Source organism: Labrus mixtus, chromosome 9 (assembly GCF_963584025.1).
Source record: "Labrus mixtus chromosome 9, fLabMix1.1, whole genome shotgun sequence".
NCBI classification, from domain to species: domain Eukaryota; kingdom Metazoa; phylum Chordata; class Actinopteri; order Labriformes; family Labridae; genus Labrus; species Labrus mixtus.
Window position 1 is genome coordinate 1,386,485 of NC_083620.1, and position 27,296 is coordinate 1,413,780.

The window sequence follows — 27,296 nt, forward strand, 5'->3', positions numbered from 1 at the left end:
TACTGAAGCTTTAAGCACCTTGTTAGTTCTGTTTTTCTCTTCCTGTTTGCCAAGATAACTTAGCAGCTGATGAGCCCTAACAAGACTTGGCTTGCCTTAGTGACATCACATTCTGCATGGCTAACATTTTGTTAAGGCACAACTGAACCCATGCCTCAAACTGACGAAATCAGAAATGTCTAAAACCTCTGCAGTGTGTGAGAATCGAGTGTCTGAAGGGCAGTGTGTGTGCATGCTAACAATCATCTGTGCTTTGTTTCATTAATTACTCGCTCATCCCTTAGAGAAATCATAGGGCACAAAGGGGACAAAAAATACCATGAAAGCTTTACAGCTTTGGAATTAGCTTATATTTGACTGGCTTTCTCACTAACCTGAGTAATGTATTAAGGACATGTGCAAAGTTAAGATTACATTCTTTTTAAATTGTGAACAAATTTTCCTCTTAGCCAAAAATCTTGAAATAAAGGTTAGAGGAGAATAAGTCTCATATAACAAACTCTGTTGTTTAATAGTATACAAATCAAGTGGATTCTGTAAACAAATATTTAAAAATAATAAACTACAGAAAAAAAATAATTTTGTATTTTGCAAAGAGCTAAAAAACTGTAGAAAAAAGGATGATGCAAATATCAAACCGCTCCAGTGGTTTAACATCTAAAGGAAGTGTGGAAAGAAACAGCAGCACACTTCGCACGCCTTTGTTTAGAAAGAGTGGAACGACTTTAATTAAAGCATGAAATAAAGTTGCATCCCTTTATGTCTCTTAAGAACGACCCCTGTGTAGGACAAGGAGCAGCAGTGCAATAACAGCCAACATCGTCCTTGCTAGACTGAAATGACACAATGATTAAAATTCAGCTCATTACTTAATGTCTGGTGAATGGCTCTAAGGAGAGTGGAGTACCTTTTCCCACTGTAGTTATAGTAGATAAATACAGATGTATAACATAAACTACATTTTGATTTCTTAGCTTTTGTGTATAGACTGCCAGGGGGCTTTTAGAGGAGAATGAAAGCTATTAGTATTATTCTGTAAGGGTTATATAGCTTTAACCAGTGTTCATTTGTACTTCTGTTGGGGTGAAGATGACTGCTTAAGTTGGTTCTAGCATGGATAAACACAGTGTTGTATACTGCTGTGCTGCATCTCTTGCACAGCCCGTTGAAAATTAGCAAAATGCATTTGTTGTTGTTCAGAATTCACTGCATGAGCTGAAACTTGTTCTAAATGCAGATAAGACCAAGTGTATGTTGTTTACCAACTCAAAGACCAGCTCACAAAATGTACCTGTGGTGGTCACAGTTGAAGGAAAGCACAAAGAGGTTGTAAATTCTTACAAATACCTGATTATTTTGATCGTCGACTCCCAATGTTAAACCATATGCTGAGGCTAAAACTGGGTTTTTATTTTTCTTGTCTTGTTGCTGCAAGGTGTTTAAGACTACATGCACGCCTCCGCTCAGCGTATACATATACAGCATACCATGCATCCTTGAGGTTCATTAGAAACAGGAAAGCTCTGTCTCACCATTGTGAGTTGTACTCACGGGCATGGATAGCCTTCTCTGGAGACCGGTGGGCTCATACTGGTAAACCGATACATATAAGGCAATTCTTGGTCTGCTCCCACACATTCTATATGTTTTTATCTCACAGAAAAGTACAGGGTATTCTCTAAACCTCTTTATTCTCTCTGTCCCTAAAGCTCGGATGGTTTTAAATCTAAAATGAAAGACTTGCAGGCAGATTCTTTAGGATGTCAATGTTTTAAACTCTACTGCTGGAACTACTATCTCCCAGCTTTGACTCAAACACACTGGTTTCTCTTTTAATGCAAATTTGAGTATTCGTAAATTGCACTTTTTCTCCTTTTATGTCTCCGTTTGTAACTTTGTGTGTTTTTTTCTGCTGACTGTCTTGGCCAGATCTCCCTGCGAAACAAGTTCCTTCATCTCAATGCATTTGACCAACAGGGGTCATCCTTATGTTCCCTCTTTTCTATGAAAATCCAAATTAGGCCTTGTGTTCCCTCAGGCCAACATTCCCCCAGCATCAGGCCTGGCCCACCTGGTTAAATAAAGTTTAAATGAGTAAATAAAAATGAGTTTACTTCACCTTTAAGCTCTGTTCAACAACTTTTCTTTAACACAGTAAGTCACTTACTCAAACACAAAAGAAAAGAAAAATGTAAACTTGCTGTTTGTTTGTTTTTAAACAAAGCAAATGGCAATACTATGTAGGCTACTTTTATTTGCATCTGATTTGCAAGCCAAACTAGGATCTGAGATGGAAACAATATGCAATGTTCTATGAAGGGATAAAAGAATTTAAAAAATAGGCCTACTGAAGATTAAGAATAGGAAGCTTTGTTTTGTTAAGTTTTTGTGTAAATGTACAATAAATCCTACAAAGATGTCCGTACTTAAATCTGACCCCAGGGACATTAGTAAACAGACCAAATGACATATAATGGATGTTGATGACAAGTGCAACAATGTGGATATTGTTGCACTTGTCATTCTGAGGAACTGAAGAGCTCTGGTAAAAAAAGAGCATGTTTGGCTGTGTGAGTTTTCAAAGATTAAATGAAGAAACTGTTGTTGCAACATGTACAGTGAAATGCTCAAAGGGTGCAACGCATGCTTTTTCACCCTCATAGAACCGGGCCTGGATAGAGATAATATCTACTACAAAGACATCGAGTCAGAAACAAACTTAAACATGACTTTGTGTGCAAGTCAACCTCACAACTTATTTCATTTCAGCAGAGCAGTTTTTATGGGTCAGAAAAAAAAGACTAAACTGCTTTATTGTTTCGCTTGTCGTGCTTCTTTCAGAACACAAGAATCTAACCCAGGGGTGGGCAAACTTTTTGACTCGCAGGCCACAATGGGTTCTAAAATTTGACAGAGGGGCCGGGCCAGGAACAGATGGATGGAGTGTTTGTGTGAACTAATATAAATTTTGTAATTTTTTATAAAAGGATTTGGCCTTTAACAGGTAGCAAAGCATGAATATGCAAGGCTCATTGTACAAATTGATTTCCAAATGCATTCATTTAATTACACTCATTCATGTGTGAAAATATGTCCACAGCAAATGCAAAGTCACAAAGCCAGTTCTTGTCGCTTAGCTCAGGAAATTTGTCAGATTTCCCCATTAACTCCAAAAATGCGCTGATCTCCTCTTTCAGCTCCCACACTCGTTGAAACACTTTGCCCAAACTTAACCAGCGGACACGAGAGTGGTACAGTAAGTCCTGATGATCCGCATCAGTTTCCTCCAGGAACATAATAAACTGACGATGCTGAAGTCCCCTTGCTCGTATAAAGTTAACAAGTTTTACAACTGGATTCACGACATGATTAAGCTGCAATACAGACTTACACAGAGATTCCTGATGGATGATGCAGTGAAGGAAAATAACATCCTGGTCAGGGTTTTCCTCTTTCACTTTATCCTGGATTCTTTTCAGCAGCCCAACATGTTTTCCAGTTAAATTTGGCGATCCATCCGTTGTGACATTGGCAAGTTTACTCCAAGGTAGCTTCATTCTCTCGATGACAGCAGACACCTGCTTATACAAGTCCTCTCCTCGCGTTTTTCCTTTCAGGGACTCCATGGTCAAAAACTCCTCCGTTATCTCAAAACTGTCATTAATCCCTCGGATAAAAATGAGGAGCTGAGCAGTGTCTTTCACGTCATTACTTTCATCCAGCTCTAGTGAATATAACTTAAAGGACTCAGCCTTTTTGTTTAATTCTCTGGCTATATCTTCATCAATCAGTTCCACACAGCGAGTCACAGTCCTGTGTGATGAACTGATTTTTTCAAACTGGCCTCCAGACACAAGAGACCTGCTGTCTCTATCATGCATTCTTTTAAAAACTCGCCTTCGGAGAAAGGCTTGCTAGCCTTTGCTAATTTGAATGCCAGTAAAAAAAACTTGCCTTGGTAGTTGACTCTTGAATCGCAGTTTGTTGGTGAAAAAAATGTTGCTGAGTCTGTAAATTAGCCTTCAACCTCTGAGCCGCAGCCGCCCGTTCTTGCGGGGACTGCTTGCTAGCGTAGTTAGCATGCTTCGTTGCAAAGTGACGGCTGATACTGTACTCTTTGAAAACTGCGACAGTTTCTTGGCATATCAGGCATACAGCCTTTGATCGGACTTCAGTGAAAAAATATTTAGTTGTCCACTCCGTATTAAACACTCGGCATTCACTGTCCACTTTTCTTTTCTTTGATCCGCTCATTTTTACAGAAGGGCTCATACGGGTTCATAGGGCAAAGGGAATAATACACCACACTCTGAAGTGCGCCATCTATTGGGGAAACGCGGGCATTACAGGGGAAAACGAACAAGGTTTAATTATAATAAAATTTAATTTAATAATAATATAATTTGGACAAGTTCGGCGGGCCGGATTAAAAAGCCCAACGGGCCGTATATGGCCCGCGGGCCGTAGTTTGCCCATGCCTGATCTAACCTCACATGTCTCTATCTCTGCAGGATTTAACACCAGTCTCTTGCCACATTCCTGAGCATATCCCGATAAGTCTGTGGCATTTCACACAGGGTGTGTGCCTCTTTTGAAAGCAGCTATACCACCAGAGTCACACACACAATATAGAACATTTTGTTATCACAGGAGGGTGGTCGAGAAAATGTATTATTATGACAAAAACATTCCTGAACTTTCATTTCCTCTGTTTATTTTAGACACATCTCCTTTTAGGGTGTAACTAGTAAATACAGTTATAAAACTGTCAATGTATTACACATTTTCTGAGTGTTTATGTAGAGAAATGTTAACTCAGCAGTAGAGATGCACCGACTGACCAGCTGAATCCATTTCTCTGTCAATGTCAGATTTACACATGAGCCGCATGAAGAGCTGGAAGTGTGCAGTGAACTTATAATATTATTTAATTAATATTTCCATTATGTTCTTTGCCTATGGTGGGACATTCAATGATAAAATCTCAACATTTGAGCTTGTAAAAATAAGTTTGACCTGCGATTTTGGACAGCTCTCACCACAGAGTCATGTTACCATCAGCTGTCATTTCATTCAGAACTGGGATTTGTCTGTCCTATAGATCCACAGAACTGATGCACGTCACACAGTATAGAAACAGTGAATCCATGTCCGATGTTTTTTTTGGTCTGGTGAAAAATATATATTTAGTGAGTACTCATTCATAAGTTAATGTGAGTGCTCCATTGTTTAGATTATTGTAAATGCCCATCCCTAATGTAGGCACATCTAATCTGATTTATTGAAACCTGTCAGTCCCTCAGCTGGAGGGAAAACCAGTTGACTAATGCTTTGTGTTTTTGCAATCTGACAAAAAAAAAAAAACACAGGGAAAATAATTTATTTGGCAAGAAGCTCATTGAAAATAATTTAAATCAGTGTTAAAAGAATCACTGGTAATAAAAATAAATTATATATCAGAGGCTGCAAGATAAAGGGTAATTTTACAATTAACATCCATGCAACATTTTTTTTATTATTAGTGTTGGGCCTACGTATTCATGTAACTTTATAGAGCAGTTACTGAAAGTTCTGGCAAACTGTGTATACTGATTTGTTCAATATTTCACAGACCAGGGCCAACAGAAATTAAAAGGTCACTGACAAATGAATGCAATTTTGCTTCTATTTTTGAAGCCTTTGTGTGTCTGAATGGTTTAGACTGGCTAAATGGAAATACTTTCAATTATTACTGAGAGGCCAGATCAGCTTGCAATGCCTGACGTGGGTTGTCTTCCTACAAAGCACCTTGAATACAGACAGAAGCAGCTTCACTAAGGCACTCAGTCAACCTGAACGGCTCATTATAGCAAACAAAGATGGGAAAAGTGAGAGAAATGGGATGATCTACTCTAGATTATGAATGATCGTCAGCTGTTTCAACATGAGAACCCCAGTTCTCACGCTTCTGTGATTCGCTCAGATCCAGTTACATGTAGCTGCTCTTGACTGGTTACAGTTTGTTTACTGGTATCATTAAAGATTCAGACTTATGTAACGTCACCTTGTCAAATGAAAGGCATGAATGGAAATACAGCTCTCTGCTGATAGAGATACAAGGCACATCAAAAAATCTGGATTCATTACTTATACTTGACAGCAAAAAACCAAGGCTGGGCTTGTGTGTATTTACAATGAAGGTAGCACAGCTTGTCTTGATCTGTCTTTGATTGTCTTGCTCAGTATGTGTTGAAAAAAAACAATGTAGGGAACATCAGGTGAATTTAATTGATGGCAGCCTGCACAGTGCATGTACCTGTTTCTTATAGGGTCAAGACAAATGCATCCACCACCGTTCTATCTAAACAAAGGATAAGCACCATGAACAAAGATTGCTGACTCGGCATTAACCTATCAGTTGTCCTGCAAGACAATCACTTGCAACAGGAAACACACAGGTGTCCAGTTTCCTGCGAACAAGAGGGCAAAATCAATCTCCATTTAGCCCTGCTTTTTACATGAAAAGATCAATCATAATTTCCTCTTCCTCATGTTATTTATGTCTTCATTAGCCATACCCTAACTGTAACCCATAGCTAATGTAGGTTTAATACATGCTGTACATTTGCTTTAGTGTGTGCTCAGTGTAAAAGTGTCCTAGGTTTCTGCCTGCATACAGTACGGCATGTAGGACTAAATCAAATATCAAACCTAGTGTTTGAGAGCATGCAAGTTCACACATGGGTATGTGTTGTATGTTTGTTTGTTAAGTTTGTTGCAGCAACAAAACCTCTGTGTCCTTCCTAAATACAGAGTAGAGGAGATAAAGGGAAAGGTTGGAACAAGTTGCTGAGCCTATGTAGGTAGTTATTCCTCATTTAAGTTAAAAGTACAGCAAGTTAGTGTTCTGGTGGTAGACTACAGGTACAAATGTATTAAAATTATCCTTTATTATGGAGCTGCACTATAATAACATTTTCACCATATATATGTGTACCATAAGCTTTTAAGAGCCAACTGTCATTACCTCTCAATGTCTTACAGACTTGCATGACAATGACCTTCATTTCAAACCAGTTAACCCAAATACACTACTAACCACAGTTTAAAACATCATGGTTAACGTAAAGTAAAGGATCTGCTAAAGCGGGTGTTTTTGTTCTCACGCTCCAAAAAGGGGTCGGTGGTGCAACCTGCACAGAACCAAAACAAAGCACCACCTGTGGTTCACCACCTGTATGTGCTGTGATAGTCAAGAGACAGGCTATGCTAGCTTTGTAATGGTAGGAGGACAGGCCAGCAAAGCTTTATATTCACCAAAGAAACACGTGTACTGTGTTACACTGGAATGAATGACCAGCAAGTCGTTCAAGATGACAGATCAGTCTGCATAACCTGCCAGAAAAAACATGGAGGCTAAAGTGTCAAACATATCAAATTTCAGTGTTTCCCCTAGGTTTACAGCGTTGTGGGGGGACACGCCGACACAAACACTTGAAGGAATCTTGGTGTTCATGTGTTACTTTTAATGACAGATGTCCTTTTCTATTGAAAAGGTATGCTTACATGACTTCTTTCCCTGATTTCCAACTCTATCCACTATCCTATCTCTACAATAAAGGCACAAAAAGCCCAAAAAATGTTTTGTTTTTTTTGTTTTTACTTGACCTTCAAGGTGGGGGGGGGGCTGTTGGGGGGTGGGCCGCCCCCCTGATATAATGGTAGGGGAAACACTGAATTTGTTGTAGCACCACCCAGTAGACCACACACTAACCGAGACCAAGACTTGACCGAGACCGAGTCAATACTAAGACCATAAATATCACAGTCAAAGCATTTGTTGTGGTTTTAATTTAAAATCCGAAGTTCGCCCATTCCGAGACCGAGACAAGACTGAGTAAAAATGCTTTCGATTCTGAGACCAGGATCTTCAAAAAGCGGTCTCGAGACCGGTCTTGAAACCAAGACTGATTTTGAGTACTACAACACTACCCCCCAGCACTATGCACCAAAACTAATACATAATAACTGAGTGATGTTAGTAGGGATGTAATAGTCACTAATGGTATCATCAAACAAACAGAAGGGTCTCGATACCATCGTGGACCTGTGACGCTATGGAACGATATAAACGGTCTTCTGGGCAAAAAGTGTAGTCAGACATGTGGAAGCATTTCGGTTTCTCGTGTCGAGAAATTAGAAACAAAAAACAATATGCAGACTGCCAGGCTGCAGTACCTAAACATAAACGTAAGTAATGTTTGTAACTAACATAACATCAGGAGCTATGCCACTGGATTTAATTAATGAAAATTAATTTAGTAATACAAATTCAAACAAACAAAAAACAATAACACAGGATTTTCTCGGGTTACATGTAAGATTAGTTTAACTATTGAAAAAGGTTATTAAGAAAAAGGCAGTGTATTACAGTTAATAACAATAAAACTTCATCACACACATTATAGGGAAGGTTTCCCCTGGGGAAAAGTCAGTCTGAATGTTATATTCAAAATAATGCTTAAAATATCATTTTTAAATATTCAAAATCAACTTAAACAATTATCCTATCAGTTTTTTTTGTCTTTATTTTGCTGAATGTTGAAAAGTGCTGTGCTAATGATGGATTAACGTTTGGTCTTTTTAATATAGCTATGAGGAAGGTATTTTACCTGCTTTTTGTACAGTGTCACCAGATCCCATGTGTTATGAATTGGCTCTATAAAAATAAATAAATTTGACAGTTTTTTTTTCTGTTTAAAAAGGTAGCAATACATACCATTTGTAAAGAATCTTCATGTACTTCTACACACAAGTAATGTTATGAAATTTAATGACACACACATAAAAAAAACATTCTGTTTGAGGACAGCTAATTAAATGAATATTAAATGTGCAGATGACAGACAACTGAAACAGTGGAACATTCTCATGTCAAATTAACTTCTATCTAGAAAGTTCAAGGTTATTTAACAGTGTGTGTGTGTGTGTGTGTGTGTGTGTGTGTGTGTGTGTGTGTGTGTGTGTGTGTGTGTGTGTGTGTGTGTGTGTTTGGGGGGGGGGGGGGTGAGCCATTAAAGGCTTATTTGGTTAAAGAACAGTGTTCTTTGTAAATCAATGTTAAATATTAGAGAAGTGTATCTATAGTCCCTGAGGTGTAAGATTTGATTCCTTTAAGAGCAAAACACAGATTAGTCTTTTTTGGGGGGGGTTCTCACTGCTTTATGCAACAAGAGCGCTTCCAAAAATAATCCACTTCCTACACAACCATCTTGTTATTCAGAGCTGTAAGAGATGCACATTTATGTACAACCTACAATAGTAGCTGAGGAATTCTGCAGCCAGATGTGAAATGAGAAATTCTATTTTCTTTCCAATGCATACATTGTTGTCAAAAATGTAGGTCGCAGGTCATCAATGAAAGTGGCACTAGAGGCTTCATTTTCTACTGCTTTAATTTGTCTTTGACAACTTCATGCATCACAAAATTGAGCAATTATATTTGTTTTTTGCACAAGGAAAAGGTTCTCTATAATCGTCAAAAAGCAAAAATGATGTAAAGCAGTAGAAGTTCAATATTCAGACATACAGTAAAAGGCTTCAACAAGGTCAGTCAAATGTTGTTCCAGTGCATTAACAAATTGGCTGCTGAACTCACATGACATGACTCATGTGTAGTACCATGATACTATTAATATAAATATATACTGTATCCTGCACTGATGTCACATATCTTTAAAAGATGTCAGGATGTGTGTCTTGTAATCACTAAAAACAGCATGTGGGAAGTACGAACTTTGGTTGGTGTATTTCCCAGTAGCAGTGGGCAATAAACCGATATCAATACTCTAACGATATTTTGTTCTGCAACAACATGGAGGTTTGCTATACTGTCATCACCGGTTTAAATACAGACATCTGATGGTAGCGCACACACGACAGTGCAGGTAAATAAAAGCAGTGTGAAGAAGTGATTTGTGACTGACAGCGGCTCAGATTGAGGCCGGTCTCCGGCTTGTTCAGCTCCGACACTCGGAGTAGAGCCAGCTGTCTCACACGCTCACTGATCAAACGGCACCGCCTACTTCTCGTGTCAGAGCGAGTTTAGTGTTCATAATGAAAGTGGATTTTGGCAGAGCAATCAGGAAAACTTGTGTTCTCCCCTTTCAACAAATAACGGCCAATTACCTGGGTGTGCTCACCTGCATCTCTTTCTGTTTGGCTTAGACATGTGGGCTATGTACTAGAATGGCTTGACTTGGCATCACTTTAGCTCAGCACAGCATGGATTTGTATCTTCATTACAACAAGTCTACCTGCTGAATGTGTTTAAAACTGATGACTCGCTTGTCTCAAGTCCAAGATGATTAAAAGAAGCAGGCTGTGACTCATCGGGTGTAAATACTGTTACTTCTTTCAGTGTTATTTAAAATCTCCTCTAAAAGCAGCTCAGCTTAATCTCAGTGAATTTAATCATAAAAACCTTTTATTTCCAACAAATTCTTCACAATAAAATTCCCCTGTTACAATGATGTTGGAGCGCTTTTATTATGGAAGAGCCATATCAGGAAATGTGGCATATTCAACACCAACTTAAACAACCTTGCAGGAGATAAAGTGAACTTTGAACTACAAAGATTCAGTTAGAAGCTACAACTTAATGAGAACTAAACACAGTGACTAGGAAAAGCATATTTCTCTGGTGTGATGCACAGAGATTATTTGAGTATTGCAACTTGGGCTTCTTTGAGGGGGGTCGTAGTGTGTGAATATGCGTTTAAATGCGCAATCCCTTTTAATGCTATATCAAAAATAACACTGTTACCGCAGAAAGCAAAAAAAACATAGCTGTTATAAGAATTTCAGGTCACCACTAGTTCCCAAAAGAGGTATCTATCAGCTCTCACCTTGGTGGTGTCATCATGGGAACGTTGATATCGTTTCCAACGGCAACCGTAGATCCCAGTGATACATGACAAACACAGCTGGCGCTCATAGACCTGGAGGGGTTGGTGTTTCACCATGCTCCTTCTGTCAGTCCTGCTTCCAGCGCTCTAACATCCCACTGACTTAAGTACCCTGTTAGAAGATAAAAGACAAGGCATGTTTTGCATTACTGTTGTTGCCAACAACATGGTTACAAAATGTTGAGACCAAAAAAAAAACATTGAACCAATAGTTTCTTAGAGCATGATGTCTGTCGCTTCAATAGAAAGCATGTACTGGCTTAAAAATCACCAAGCTTTTGAGACAGAGCCCAAACCCAACTTTAATTGATCAAAATAAAAGTAAACCTTGTTTATAGTCATTTCTTTGTCATTTAAATATTATTAAGGAAAAAAAAAGATTAATCTTAAATCTAGTTTGGTGTGAAAAATATTTAATTTTTAACCTATACAGTATAGCCCAAACCTAAATGCCCACAAAAAAACAGTGCAGAACAATAATAAATCTGTATTTCTGTAAGAACATGCGCATAGTGCCCTTCTAGATTGGACAACACACCCTCTCAATATGGCTGAGAAGCAGAACATAAAACTTAAGTGATATCGGTCTAAATCAGTTGTGCTCACCAAGAAACAGGCTGTTTAAGCGATCCCCAATTACTCGTTAAAACAGTCCTCCCATTAAGCTGCTGCTGAATCAGCACCGAGACTCTGCAATCAGCTGTAATAACAATGATGATTTAACAGCAGTGCTGACTGTTCTGACAAGTTAATGTCTCTTACCAAAACTGCAAATCACACACAAAGGTTCAATCTGTTCTTGAAAGTGTATCTAAGCAACAACATGTGATTTTATAGATCTCAAAAAGACACTAAACAAACATTATATGCAGACACAAATAAAACATTTTGTTTTCCTCTTTTCCATGCAGTTTGGGGAGCATGGCTAATATGTACATGAGATGTTTTAGAGTCTTTGTACATGTTAACTCTTCCTGCTGTGATCCAGCTGGCTCTGGGCATGCGCCCATTAGTATCTGCAGCAGGCCAATGTTTCCTGTTATTAGTCAAACTGCTCTGGGTAGGGCAAACTAAGATAAAAAAGAGAATGATCACCCTGTAGCACTACAGGGATCTTGAAAGGCAGTTTGCAAAGGCTGCCCTATGCCTTCAATAAAAATAGGTGACGTGTTCTGCTTAATCCAGAAAACGCATGTATACAGAGATGTTGCCAACAAGACAAGGTTGGTGACAGGCCTAAAGATAAAGAAGACAGCACAGATGCACTGAAGATAAGCTGAACAATTTTTAAATCTTCAATAACAATAGGAAAGCAAAATACACAAGCTTCAATTGCAGTCAATAAGGATGTACAGTAAATCTCAACATTTTCAAATATAACCAGAATTGTACTTTTTTATGTAAATTAGTTTGATGCTCCTATCATCAAGAAAACATCTTTAATGGGTAGCTACATGGCTGAGTGATGGATTGAGAAATAAATCAGATCAGGAAGTGATACTTACTTCTGGCAGGGCAGGTATGTTTGTCTGATAGTTCTGATAGAAATAACAGGATTTTGAGGCTGTTGTCATGTTCAAAAAAAGACATGAAATAGCATGTCTGTAGTTATTTATTAGCCTATGTAACGGCAGGCTCTGGTCACACAGATGGTCAAATAGTTATAAATATATAAATATATATTGCTCTAGCCCAGTCAAGAGGTGGAAAATGGAAATGTCTATCCATGACAAGAAAATAAAACATGAGGAGTTTTAAGAAAGAAAGAAAGAAAGCGCCATAAAAGTCCAGTCCATTGACCGTTTGCATTTTAGAGGTATTATTCCTTCCCCCATTTGTAATTTTTATTTCTGTTTTAATATGCACTATACTCTAGGTTAAAAAAAAAAGAAGGTATTTGCTCAATTCTTCTTATTGAAGTAAACATTTGCCTTTTGATTTAGAGCTAGTTTGAGTCAAACTTTGTCTACCAGTCAGTTATCACAACCAAAACTCTTTAAGAAAGAGACTTCATCAAATTGTTTTCATTTTTATAAATTCATTATACAGGCTGAAGTCATTATACTTTGGATAACTAAATTCTCTTCATCTCTGCATCTTTCCATTGACAAACATATTTTGTTTTCCTTTATCTCATCTTGAATGTGTAAATCTAAATGTTCTCAAAAAATGTAATTCTAATAAGATTAAGTAATAGTCCCTGCCCTCCCCCCTCCTCCCACATAACCCAGACTCTCATCAGCCCCACTGTCAGTAAAACATCAAAGTAATGTGAATGCTGAACTGTTCTTCTGTGTTACATTAACGCCCACTGGACTTTAAAAATGTATCTTCCTTACATGCACTCTGTGAGTAGTTACACACACTAAGATGTTTTCTCATAGTCCACTGCACAGCTCCTACATTACACCTTTTGTACATTTTGTTTTTTATATTTTTTATATATTGTAATATCTTCTTATACTGTATTATTTAAGTTGTTGCTAGTTCTGCTTTATTTCCTTGTTAATTGTTTAACACCAATACACCAAGTCAAATTCCTTGTATGTGTATGTACTTGGCAATAAACCCCAATTCTGATTCTGATTGAATGTGTAAATCTAAATGTTCTCAAAAAATGTAATTCTAATAAGATTAAGTAATTCAATAAAAATGTTGGCAGTTTGTATTCCTCTGATGGTTGACAAGGATTAACCACTCCTGACATCATGAACAAAAGACAAAAAAATGAATATATCTGTCTGGGCATGTCTTCTAATACACATGAAAAATCTTGGTTGACTCAGTCAACCTGGCAAAGTCACAACAACTGACTTTGAGGACAGTCATGTAGCAACATGTTGATAAATTAGAACGTTCAAGTCTGTTACAGCAAAGAGGTTCATATGGTTTATGTTAAAACATTTTTACCTCTAAAAGCTCTTCATCATATCTGTTGCAGCCTCGAATACCCTTAATGCAGAAATGACACAGACACACACACACACACACGCTACTTCATCTGAGTTAAACATCAAACAGCCTTTTAATTCCAACTATTTGATGTGGGATATTATCTTAATTAGGCAGCAGCAGATTTGTCACCTTGAAATGAGGGTCTCATCCATTCTTTACTTGGTAGATAAAAGGCCTCAACCCTCCTCCTAGCTGTATAAAGACAGAAGGAAAACCGCTGCAATTAATCCCTTTATCAGCTTGATGTCTTACCAAAAACTCATCAGTGGAAAAGGACCCAGTGGAGACAATTAATTTTGTACTAAACTGCTACGACTTGGCAGACCCCTGCTGAATACGAGATTATTAGTAATGCACGTGTATCTCAGGGAGAAATTCTATTCGACCCAGACTCTGTGCTTTCGCCGTCATGTTTTGCCAACATGGATGTGACACCTCGGATCACACTGCTGCAGAAGCGTGACCACCATGTTGGCTGCACGCTCACAGTGATTGACTGCATCAGAGATGAGTGAGCCACACAGGCTGAAATGGTTGGGCAAAAAGAAATCTAGGACTAAATTTAGTCAGACTTTCAAATTAAGTTATTTTGCCATGCTTTAAAGTAATATTTTGGATCGTCTCAGACACATTGCCTAACAGTGATTGAAGATATTTAGCAAATGAAATCAACATGGAATGAAAGCTTTTTTACAAGCATAGTAAGCAGATTTCTTAACATTTGTGTGTCCATAAAAAGTGTATGAAAATCCCTAAACAGATGTTTTTATCTTCTTTTCTGCTGCCTCATTTCCTTCAAATCAACGACACAGTGAGGGAAGACAGTCTGCAGGCGAGGAAATGCTTCAGCAGTTTCCTAGCAGAAAGCAGTGTCTGCGTCCGACCAAGAAACAGAGTGAAAGGCCAAGCTAGAGACAAGTTTAAGATCCAAAGGAAACCCAAAAATGGAGAGGAGAAGCTCTTCAAAGACATAGCTAACAAAAACAACTGCAATGCCATCCTAAACACCACTATAGAAGGCACGAGCGGTTCAATAAAATGTTAATGTAATTCGATACAAAATCTTAGCTTCTATTTTCAATTGAGCTTTTAAGGTTTAGTTAATTCTTTCAAGAGGTATTTATCTAATTTGACTATTCTGAGCTTATTTCAACTCTCATTTCAAGCAGTGTGTTGTGCACTGCTGAGTTTAAGGTGTTCTTGTTAACATACAGGGTGTTAAACTAACAGCTGTAGCTGCACTCAGAAAGCCACATTTCCTTTTTGAGACAAGTCTAAGTTTATCAAAAAGGAAATGTGGCTTGCAGGGCCAGTTCAGTGTACATGAGGTGTACAGCCTGTCAACTAGTTTCAATCCAGGAGTTCAAAAAAAGGCTAAAAAATAAATATCAGCTCATGAACTTAATTATTATGCTTTGGGTCCAAATCACAAATTGAACTCATTATGCTCAATGTGTTGTCCTTCAGAGCATCTTCAAACAGTCATTTTTGTGTTTTAACACAATGCAATCAATAGCTCAAAATGCAAAGTGGGAGTTTAATGTAAAGTGAGTATAATGAGAAAGTAAGTTTGTTATAACTGGACTGAAGTGACTCTATGTACCTTTTTTACACTCGTGCTATCACAAAAGCAAAATGTGATCAAAACTTTTTTCTTTTAATGAGAAGAAAGGCATCATCACTGGACCCATTGTGGTAAACTGAACACCAATAATAAGAGATGTTTGCTAGAGAGGTAAGCACAGATAATAAACACAAGACAAAACACTAATGCAGACTAAGCTTCTCGCTACTTCCTATAATTCCTCTTTCCACGTCACAAAGATAGGTTAAGTTTCCTGAGAAAACAAAAAACCTCTAGACATGTTTCTTACCGGCCAGACGTAATCATATTGTGAAGGTGCTCAGGTGAAATCAAGGGGAAACAAACCACTACAGGATTCTGTTCTTAAGTAGTGAAATAAATTAGACTTGGGATCTGACACTTAATCTGAAAGTTGCAACCCTAAACCCTTGTGTCTTCTTGCTACATCATCATTTCATACTGCCTCAAAATTACCTTTGGTCCTTCCTCCTCAATAAAACAGACAACTTTGAATGTAAAAATACTTAAATACAAATCATGTAAATCCCTTAAACACCTACATGGTATTGAGAGGGCTAAACAATAATGTATACAGTCAACTGCAGCTAAATGGACAGACTGTAAAATTACTACATGTAGCGTGGATTTCAAAAGGCAATCAAGTGAATTATCATGTTAGGAACGAAAAACAATAAAAGCAAGGTATGCTTGGCATGTTGCATTCAGCATTCACAAAGGACACCTACAGCAGGGTACATCCAGAATCATATTTTGAAGTGTTCTGCAACCTACCAAGCAGCTTTATTTGATGACTTGGGACAAAGAACAGGTTGGGTTTGTATGATAAAAAAAAATCAGTCTAGTGCAATCTAAAAGTGAGGCTTTCAGTCCTGGATTTAATGTTTTCACCATTGCATTAATTAAATTAAATAACGCTTGGCATGTTGTATCTAATATAAAATGCATAACTTATTGATATAATTCTGACCAAACCACTCCCATGAGTCAGTGTGGTGAAAGGCAAACAATTAATGGCCACAGCCTATCGCCCACAGTTCCTCCCCCAGTCTGACATTAGGTTCAACCACAAACTATACAGAAACTGTCCAATCAGCTATGCTGAAAAATAGTAAAAAGTGATTTGTGATTGTGTCGAACATCACCATTGGCCTTAAAGACTTAAAGGTCAACAGGGTCAGAACAAAACAACTCAGAGCTGCTTCCACTTTCCCATTCAGGTTAAGACTGTTTTTTAATGATGTGCCCATTCAATCAAGAGATCCTGTTTACACTATGTATGGCTTTTAAATTTTATTGACTGATCGATGGTGAAATAATCAATGCCAATAGCCACTTTGACACATGAATTCAGGGGAATTTCTGGACAATTCAGGACAGTCAGGTTCTGAAATTTTCCAGAGTCGCCTCTCAAATATGTCAATATGACAATTATCTATGTCAGATGTGCTTTCACAACTCTAAATACTTGATGTGGTCTGGGTGAGGGGGTACCTGGGTAGAGCATGGGGAGGAAGAGTTGAAACTCCACTTAGTGTGAACAACAGCGAAACTCATGTACCAGACTATTACCTGCTGTGTTTACACACTGGCTCACACAGCTCTGGCAATGACTTCTTACAAAGGGGGCTGGCAGGAAATAGTCTGCTTTAAAGTCGAGGTGAACTGATTCTGACATTTGTTTTCACACAAGAGCAACTGCCAGCATCTTTAACAGAAGATTTGAAGCGATGTGAGGAAAGACTGTCTTTCAGTGTTAGTCTGTTGAAGTCAGCTTAATCATCTTAAGAAGAACTGAAGGCATATTCCTGAGAAGAAATGCATTTTGATTTCCAAGCACAATGAGTAAATAAAATGTGTCAATATTCAAGTTTTTCTTGCTCAATGAAGCGTATGGCCTCGTGATAAAAACAGTCAGTTTTGCATACTTGTTGAGAAGCACTGGTGCTAGCTAGAACATTTTGGCCTGCAAGCAAATATTGAGGGATACTTCCAACACAGTAGAGACTATTGGACAGGTCATAATTTCCATTTAATGATTACTTATTCTAAAATTTGAGATCCATTTTGGCCATTATCAATAATTTTAAAAGCCTTCAGTTTGACATAAACAACGCTTTAGAAAAGACAAAGTATTAATATAATCACTAAACATATAAACGAGGAAAACGGTAGCTTGATGAAGGACAAACAACTCATTGTTAGTGAATGATTAGTGTTTACTTGAGGCCAAGCAAGCTGAGCCCTCTTAATAACACCTTACATTATTAAAGTCATTCAAACTGATTCACTCCAAAGGGCTTTGCTGAAAAACGTGAAAAAACTTTGGCGCAAAGATAGATGAAACTGGAGAAATACTGATACTATTCAAAATAACCAACAGCATGTTATGACGGTTGAAAACAGTGGACCACAATATCTAGGCAAACACCAATCAATGAGCAGCAGAATTTGTTATCTTATGGATGTAGGCAACCAGACATCACTTCATCCATGAAACTGACAGCTCATCAATTAAAACAATTGGTCTGAGATAATCTGAGGAAAAATTAATCTAAACACATTCCATCAGTACCTCCTATTTGGAAAATTGACAACAGGAAGAGGAGGAGCTTTACTGTAACTCATTTCATTATTGGAGCATGACATAATGTAATAACTGAGAGAAGAAGGAAACCCACCCACTCATTGTGGGTACAGTGGGTGTAAGTAGGTCAGGTGATGTGTGGAGATGTTGCTTTCATAAGTCATCTTGATAAAAAGAATAACAATCCAGGATACCTACATGAAGGTGGTCTTAACATTACAATATAAGCCTTCATCTAAAGACATTTTTGTTGTTTTTAAAGCTGGCTTGATGCTGCAGGGACATTACCTGTCAAAGCAATGTGCATAAAGTGGACTAGCCTTATTAGGAGCTCAGAAGGAGCCTTGTTGATGGAGAGGTTTGTCAGCATTGATAGATAAATGTAGTTCTTCTACCCTGAGCTTTTAACGGAATTGTGACAATAGGAATCTACAATGTGATTAGATATTAAAGGGTGATATTAAAAAAAATAATTTAAAAAAAACAAAACATTTTTTTTTTTTTTTACTTGACCTTCAGGGGGGCCGTTGGGGGACAAGGGCAGCCCGGGCCGCCCCCCCAATATAATGGTAGGGGAAACACTGAAACAACAGCAAGAACATAACAAATGCAAAATACTAAAAATAATTAAATACAATTCAACAGAAAAGAACCCAAAGTGCACGATACCCAACAGACATATATAACCCGACCATCACAAGAACCATCATAAGAACCCAGGCAACACAAGAACCATCATAAGAACCCAGGCAACACAAGAACCATCATAAGAACCATCATAAGAACCCAGGAAACACAAGAACCATCACAAGAACCATTATAAGAACCCAGGAAACACAAGAACCATCATAAGAACCCAGGAAACACAAGAACCATCATAAGAACCATCATAAGAACCATCATAAGAACCCAGGCAACACAAGAACCATCATAAGAACCATCATAAGAACCATCATAAGAACCCAGGAAACACAAGAACCATCATAAGAACCATCATAAGAACCCAGGCAACACAAGAACCATCATAAGAACCCAGGAAACACAAGAACCATCATAAGAACCATCATAAGAACCCAGGCAAAACAAGAACCATCATAAGAACCATTATCAGAACCCAGGCAAAACAAGAACCATCATAAGAACCATTATAAGAACCCAGGCAAAACAAGAACCATCATAAGAACCCAGGCAAAACAAGAACCATCATAAGAACCATCATAAGAACCCAGGCAAAACAAGAACCATCATAAGAACCATTATCAGAACCCAGGCAAAACAAGAACCATCATAAGAACCATTATAAGAACCCAGGCAAAACAAGAACCATCATAAGAACCATTATCAGAACCCAGGCAAAACAAGAACCATCATAAGAACCATCATAAGAACCCAGGCAAAACAAGAACCATCATAAGAACCATTATCAGAACCCAGGCAAAACAAGAACCATCATAAGAACCATTATAAGAACCCAGGCAAAACAAGAACCATCATAAGAACCCAGGCAAAACAAGAACCATCATAAGAACCCAGGCAACACGAGCTGAGACCAAGAGGAGCAAAGATTTAAAAAGATGTAAGAAACGAAAAGAGCTAAAAGCAAATCAAAAGATAACAGCAATAAGAAGGTAAGAGCAGTAAAAGAAATAGAAACAAGTGAATCAATTATGGAATGACATGTGGCAAATTAGCCACAAGTAGGACTTGTACCCAGGCCGCTCACATTGAGCCTTCGTATATAGGACACGGCCTAACCGCGAGGACATCTGCGCCCCAGTTACGGCGTTTTTTTCAGTCTGAGAAAGGCCAGAGCTAACTTCTGATCGACAATGAACAAGTGAAGGCATCTGATGGTGTGTGGGTTTGAATAATTATCACCTTTAAGACTGGATGACACTGATTCTTGTCTGCTTAGTGTATAATTAACCATGCTTCGACATCAACTTTAAGTATTGTGATTCCAGATGTCCATGTAAGGAGGGGGCTAACACAAGAGAAAAGAGACAAATTAAGACTCACCACTGAACGATTGGCTTTGTTAGCCGTGTACATATTAATCCTTGTTTATTGTAAATATTTATTTTTTGTATATGGAGAGCACAGTTTACCAATGTCATGTATGTCCTTATATGTGGGAGCATACCTGGCCAATAAAGCTGATTCCGATTGTACGGGGAGACCTGAGCAGAATGCCCATCGTCCATCACGCATGTCCACTGAAGATCCGTAGCTAAAAATATTTCATACATTAGCTCATTGCTGTTTTACTTTGGACAAAGAGAACTCGACCTGACTTAAACACAAATAATTTGTAGGTTCTTACAACCTTCTAGAGACCATGAATGGCTGCCCCAGAATCTGTGTAGTAAAGCAGTTGTTGAGATAAATCACCAGAAAAGTAAAAACTTTGGCCTGCTTGTGCATTTCAAGAAAAGTTAAAAGATCAATCAATCATCTTCAGCAATCGTTTTAGATGTTGAAGATATTTCAGTCTGGAACAAAGTTTTGGACTAGCTGACCAACTAGCATTTAAACACAGACATTTCCATTCAAAGAGACATTGAGTTACAATGCTTAAAATGTGAATGCAACTATAAAAGAAGGGTAGCCATCGTGTATGAAAGCAGGCTATATGCTAAAATGGATTAACTCAACAAAATATTGAGTAGAAAACCAATGTTTTGTGTTTTTTTAAATTATCTTTCTAGAAAGACATAAAGTAGATTTATATTAGAGAAAAACAGACAAATGGCAGCAGTATTTATTCCTTGCGGAGGCATTATCTACTCTGGCTCTGATTTGCTGATATTCCCTTACTAATCATAACTTTCTGTTCCTAGCTGTCTCTCTTACTCTCTCCCGTAAATAAACCGAAATAAACAGATCCACAGCGCCCCTACAGGCCTGGAGCACTTCAGTTTAAGGATTAACTTGCAGCGTTTCTGTGTTTGCAGTTGTTTTCTGGTTGTCTGTGTTTTGACTTAAGTTTTGTTTCTGTACTTCCAGCGCGTTTGACGCTTCTGCAGTTGTTTTGCCTATTTGCAGCGCGTTTGTGTCTTTACATTTGTTGTGGTAGTTTGCATTTGCTTTTGAATGTGCAGTGTTTCTATATATGCTGGGCGTTTTTCTAAATCTATGTCGTTTCATCAGTGGCTGATCGTTTGACCCCTACCGGCCACCGTATAGTCGAGCAAATGTACCACTCTGCAAACTGAGATAAACCAGCGCTACATCCTGCACTGTTCTGCCTAGGCGTTCTTGCCCCCAGTGGTTGGGGGTGGTTAGGTTTATGGATGAAAAGTAAGATTAGATAGGGAAGTTGTATCGTTGAAAGACACAGGATAACTTCAATGTTACTGAAACGCGGAGATAAAGCGAGTTCGACCGGGATTTTGACATCGGGGACAAGAGCCGAGTGTGGGTCTGTGGCTGAACCCCCGGGATGCCTGGAGCTAGTGCTAGCTCTGGGGCTATGAGCTCCAGCTGCAACTCATCCCTCTGCACCCGCTTTCCCAGCCTGACACTTCGTGCTTTCGCCATCCCCGGTGTCCGGGTTGAACTCGCTACTCATCTCTTTGCAAGATGGTAAAGCATGGTAATGTATGTCGTTTCATCAGTTGCTGAGCATTTGACCCCTACCGGCCACCGTACAATTGAGGCAACGTCATAATCACGATTATTTTGAATGAAATTGAGATCACTATTTCTTTTTCTTTTTTTTTCAAAACAACACAAAAAAATACAAAATAAAAAACAACTTGGCAAACCCTAGCCGTTTTCACATATGCACTCCGGATAATATCTAGATAATTGCAGGAGGACTGCTCCAGAGATTCTCCCGACCTAGCCGTTCACATATGCTCCTCACAGAGGGGGACTTTCCCTGTCAGAGGGGAATTTGGCTGTTTGCGTTCACATATAGCCTAAAGCCTCTCTCTGGAGTTTTTCAGGAGATTTCCGGGTTATTGTGTTTTTACACAATATGTACACAAAATAAGTATTAAAAAATAAATAATACTACAAGTCTGAACCCTTCAAATGGACAACCCAAAGTTAACTCTGGCTCACTACATTTGACCAGATCATGTCCTTGAAGAAAATGGGAGGACTTTTTTATCCAGGTGCCATAAACTCTTCACCATCCTTTGTTGACATTGCACAGAAATACATCCTCTACTTTTATTGCTTTCTAAGCCCAGGAGGCAAGGCCGGATTAGCAGGTGCCATCAGGGTAAACCGGGGATAATTACACAAAGAAATAAAAGTATATTTCCCAGGTGTACTTTTTTAATACAAGTATACTATATGTCTGCAATAAAATAATTTCATGAAATAACCTGAAAAAACAACACCTTTCTGAAATTAAACCGTGATGTGACACCCAAGACCTTAAGGGTTCAGAAAACTAGAATTTCCAATCTCATTTGAAGCTTTCTCAGTAACAGAAGTCCACAGTTAACTCTATTGTGGTGGGTCTCACACAGTGGGAAAATAACCAAGAATGGAAGAAAAGTAAGCATGACTTGTTTTTCAGTCAAGGAGATGTTTTTTCAGTTTTTTTTTCAAAGGGTACCCCTTAGCTTTGACAAAATAACTGTGCACCACCAAGTGTGTCTGTTAGCTGGACTTTGAAAAGAGTTCAAGTTCCAAACTACTGAAGACAGCTAACCCAATGGGGTTTTATAAGGACTCTGAGAGTTCAAATGTAAAGTGCGTTATAAATAAAATGTATTATTATTATTATTTATACCACATACAAAATATTATCTTGGGTTGTCGAGAGTGAATTCGTAATTACCTCGGGAACTCTTGTGGAAGTTCTGGGTAAGAACTGATGCAGCCGCAAAGCTGTGATTGCAGTTTTTAAAGACACGTCTCCTATAGTGCAGTTCACAATAAAGCAGTAGAAGCCAAACAACATAATGCAAACTAAATGATGCAAGGCATGTTCCACATCAAAACAAACAAGCATCAATGAGAAACTATGCAGCGCAAGCTAAATTTATTGGAGGGTTTCAGATTTTTGAAAACAGCAGGAAATTTGGAGTTGGAAACGAGTCATGCAATTTGCAAGCTCTGCAAGAACAAGGTAAATTCTGTAGCCACTGGGCAAAGGTCCATCTAAATATGAGAAGTTGCCAAAATGTCAAAATGTCCCTCAACTTCTTAATGGGCTCAGAAGATCCCAAAAGCACTTTGATGCCCGTACAGTGTATTTGATAACAAAGGCTTCAGTCAGCTGATTAATGATGAGTATGAGTCACGCTATTGAATCAATGTATCGGGATAAGTCTAATTTTGAGGCCCTTTGTATTAGGGATGGGAAATTAATTGAAACAGACATTCAGAACCTCTAACCGACGTAATCTTGCACACGTCGATTATTTCGATTATTTTCAGGGCAGTCACATGACGACACGTCCCATCCGCGACATGGGAGCAATGTCCGTCGTTTGGACACATTTTGACTTTAAGGAAGATTACACAGAACAAAAATAAGTCAAATGTAAACACTGCGGAAAAACTCAATTTCTACTTTAAAACTAAAATGTGTTGTTTTCATTTCAAGCAATGTTTTGATTTCAGTTATTCAATATTCAATGAATAACCACAAAATAGTTCATCAGATATGTACTCTGTCATTAGAAAAATATCCCAGCTTTAGTAGTTGAGCTTATTTACAGTAGAGACCTCGTCAGTGAACTATGAGGGCAAAAACCAAAACTAAATAATCGCTCATTAATCGTAATCGAGGTAAAATGTTCAATTAATCCTGATATTGATTTGAGGACATATCGCCCAGCCCTACTTTGTATCATGATACATATTGTATGGTGAGGTTGTGGGAAATACCAAGCCCTAATTGTAGACAAGTCGGAGTTGCAATGCCTCTAAAGTATACCGCAAAGCTCTTTTGGTAAATGAGTTAATATCCAAGAATTTAGCATCTATTATAAGATGAGTGTTGGACATGTGTCTGTTCAAAAAGAGGGTCAATATACTGCACAGTATGGGTATATATTCAGAGTTACATGAGGCAAAACAAGAACAGCTGGATGACAGAATCAATACAATGAAATGACAAAAGTTCAGGTCGTCTACACAGAGCAGCTCTACATGTCTTATGGATAGCACTTCACATTGAACTTTAATTCTTTATATTGAAAAAGTGGTTTAAGAGCTCAATAAAGAATTTGTAGAACTGTGCTTGTAGAGTTGGTTACCAGAAAGTGGATTCCACTGTGTACACAGCATACCACATTCCTCAGTGTTCTGACCTATTATATCTCCTGCCATTCTTCACTGGGCATTTCCCCAAATGAAAAAAAGGCTGATCTTTAGAGACATTTACAGCTAAGCCAAAGCATTCCGAGTGCGGCTGTATATTTTATAACCTAAAAGCTTATCAATATTCAAGTGTCAAACTTAAGTGAGAATGTATGTGTCATTGTTTCATCAGTAGAAGCTTTTTCTTAAAGTCCCAACTAAGTCTATTTGAATGTAAGGAGGATGATGTTTCATCTAACAAGGCATACAATATATGTTTCATTTTTATGACCTGAAAACATTTCCATAGTGCTTGCTGCTCTTGGGTCAGGAGCCCGACTTACTATGCAGAAGCATGTACCATGCTGTACAAGCTAAAAATTAGTGAGGAAATGCAGCATTCAGCACACTCCACTCCAATGCCCTTCAATCAATCTGTGGATGTTGTATAAAAGGGATGAGAAAGGGAAAAGCCTTGCACAGTCACTTTTGTACACATGCTAGGGCTGGGAAATATATCGAGTTTTTAAGATCTATCGATATATTTTCAAACAAGATATAGGGTAAGACAATATCGTTAATATGGATATAGTTTATGTTGCATTAAAATAACGTTACAGAGGTGCCAGATCACCTTTTTCTCATCTCACTGATGATGACTGTCTGTCTGTCCCTCTTAACCCTGCTCCTCCTCTCTCTCTCTTTTATTGTATTTAAGGAATTTTATTTTATTATATTACTTTTTAAATTCACAATCAGGTAGTTTATTTTTCCATGTGTTTTCACTGTTAATAAAATACATATCGATATATATCGAGTATCGACATTCAGCTAAACAATATCAAGATATGAGTTTTGGTCCATATCGCCAAGCCTTAACACATGCTGAATCTTCCAGCTACTGACACCCTGGTCAAACAGGTTAGAATCCCTTTAAAAAAGTAGTTGTCTACATGCCCAGGGGATGTAAATAAAAGTCATTTGTAAACTAGAAGCCTAAGCAAAAACAAACAAGTGTTCGCTGTTTTACCTCAGGTGTAGTAGTGACAGATATGGGAAGGTGTTAACACAGCCCAGTAGGATCTTACACTTAAAAAAAAGTTCAATTCTGAAAAAGCTTTAATGTGAATTAAAACATTTACATCTTTACCTATATGCAACTTCACCCAATAAATGTATAAACAACATAGACTAAGTGTGATGAGTGATCCCATACAGAACACATCATTTAATCTGTAAAGGACCACCAGAAGCAACCAAATGACAACCCACATCTTCCAGGGGAAAATGATGGTGTCATGCTCATAAATCATGCAAAAGAGTGCTCTGCATGAGTGTACACAAACACACACACACTCCTTCATATGGATGGGGGAGTCTATATTAACCTTCTTCAGCTTCATTGAATTCAAATGTATTAGGAGAAAGGTAAACTGAATGAGAAAGGGCTACCACGTTTTGTGTATTATTTCCCCCAAAAGGGGAGCCCGTAGCTTTAATGAGATACAACATCATGGGCGTGTCCTGTGTCTTTGAGACCACCAGCGAGCAGCCTGATTGTTAGTTAGTGAGCTTAAAGCCTGTGACAGATAGAAACCTGTTAGCCTACCTATAGTGTTATTAGGTATTTAAAAATCGAATTAACCAGATAGGCTACACTTTATATGATAGGGTAAACTATGTGGTACAGACTACACCACAACATGTTATGAAAGAACAGATAACGTCCTGGGCATTTTATTTTAAAAAACATACAGGTAACCTCGGCAGATAATTGAGTCACCTTTAAAACCGTTGTACACTCACCTGTCCGACAGCTGCTTCCACTTTTCTTTGATTTAAAGATGAGCTTTGCGATTACAGAGTAAGGTTGAAGCTTGTCTTTTTTTCTCTCCCAGTGGCAAAAAGCCCTCGAAAGTCAAACTGGGACAACCCGTGTCAAAGGTAACGTGTGTGGGGTGGGTGGTCCGTAAATGCTGACAGAGCCGAAGTTTTTACACCGATAACAAAAGGAGAAAAGAGCCGGGTGAGCACGGACGGTTTTTGAGGCTTTCGGTCGGGCTATCTAAATGAGTCTCGTCTCATGTAACCCATCCAGTAACTCCATCGTGTTTTTTTATCCCGTTAGAAGCTCAAGTAAAGCGTGCCTTCTCGTCTGTTTAGTGAGCAGTGGTAGGCTACTTTAGCCCTGAGAGTGATTCTATGTAGCCTGCTGAATAGAGGGAGGAGTGTGTGTCGGTCTTTTTGATGTCGAGCCCTCCTGTACAGTGAGAGAGCGTCACCAAGCTGACTTTACTCCTGCTCCGCGCCTTCAGGTCACATGGAAAATAACCGACTGTTGGGTTTGTGCACTTCTTTCACCTTAAACCGTTTGAATTTTTATGAGTCCTAAAACGCGGATTTGATCAACTGGATGAAAATGAGGTTTCCAAGATGTCATAGTTACTCATCAACACTTTCACATCGCGTGAGATAATCCGGAGCTAAACGTCCAACATCAGGCAAGCATAAATTCCGATGAAACGTGAATGCAACAACGTGCTAATATCGTTTAAGCCAAAAGGCATTTTATCTAGCTGTTTATTATAGTGACCCAATTCACTTTGCTGATACTGAAAGATAATGAAAAAAAAACATTTTGATAGCACACATAGCACTGACTAAAGGTCATGAAAGCCATGTCGGTTAGACAATGGAGTATTTAGTTAGGCTATTTAACAGCTGGGTTTCTCCATCTTTTTATTATAACACAAAAATAAGGTGGACTTTCTAATTATATAAATTATTATTATTCAGATGTCTCATTAATCAATATGTTATATACGCCGATATTAAATTGAACAATAAAACCACCAAAGCTGTCCTGGCACCTCTCTTCAGTAGGCTAATTCCAGATTCAGAAGTGCATAATTTTACAAGCCAACACATCAGCTATCAG

General features: G+C 38.3%; 2 protein-coding genes across 5 annotated transcripts in view; one reads left to right on the forward strand and one right to left on the reverse strand.

Moving 5' to 3' along the window:
• gdpd5b (glycerophosphodiester phosphodiesterase domain containing 5b) overlaps window positions 1–26,624 on the reverse strand; it is a 46,719-nt gene extending 20,095 nt beyond the window's left edge. For 2 of the 4 annotated variants that reach the window (XR_009674125.1, XM_061045866.1), the window contains exons 1-2: window positions 26,165–26,624; window positions 10,887–11,058 (exon numbers count right to left, since the gene is read on the reverse strand). Coding sequence is in view for 2 of the 4 variants with exons in the window: in XM_061045866.1 (XP_060901849.1) it covers window positions 10,887–11,003 (117 nt within the window). In the remaining 2 variants the exon portion in view is untranslated. The remainder of the gene's footprint in view (window positions 1–10,886; window positions 11,059–26,164) is intronic. The other 2 variants (XR_009674126.1, XM_061045868.1) reach the window with 1 other exon arrangement.
• Window positions 1–27,296, forward strand: part of LOC132980014 (P2X purinoceptor 5-like) — a 103,066-nt gene that overhangs the window by 68,306 nt on the left and 7,464 nt on the right. The gene's annotated exons all lie outside the window — the stretch shown is intronic.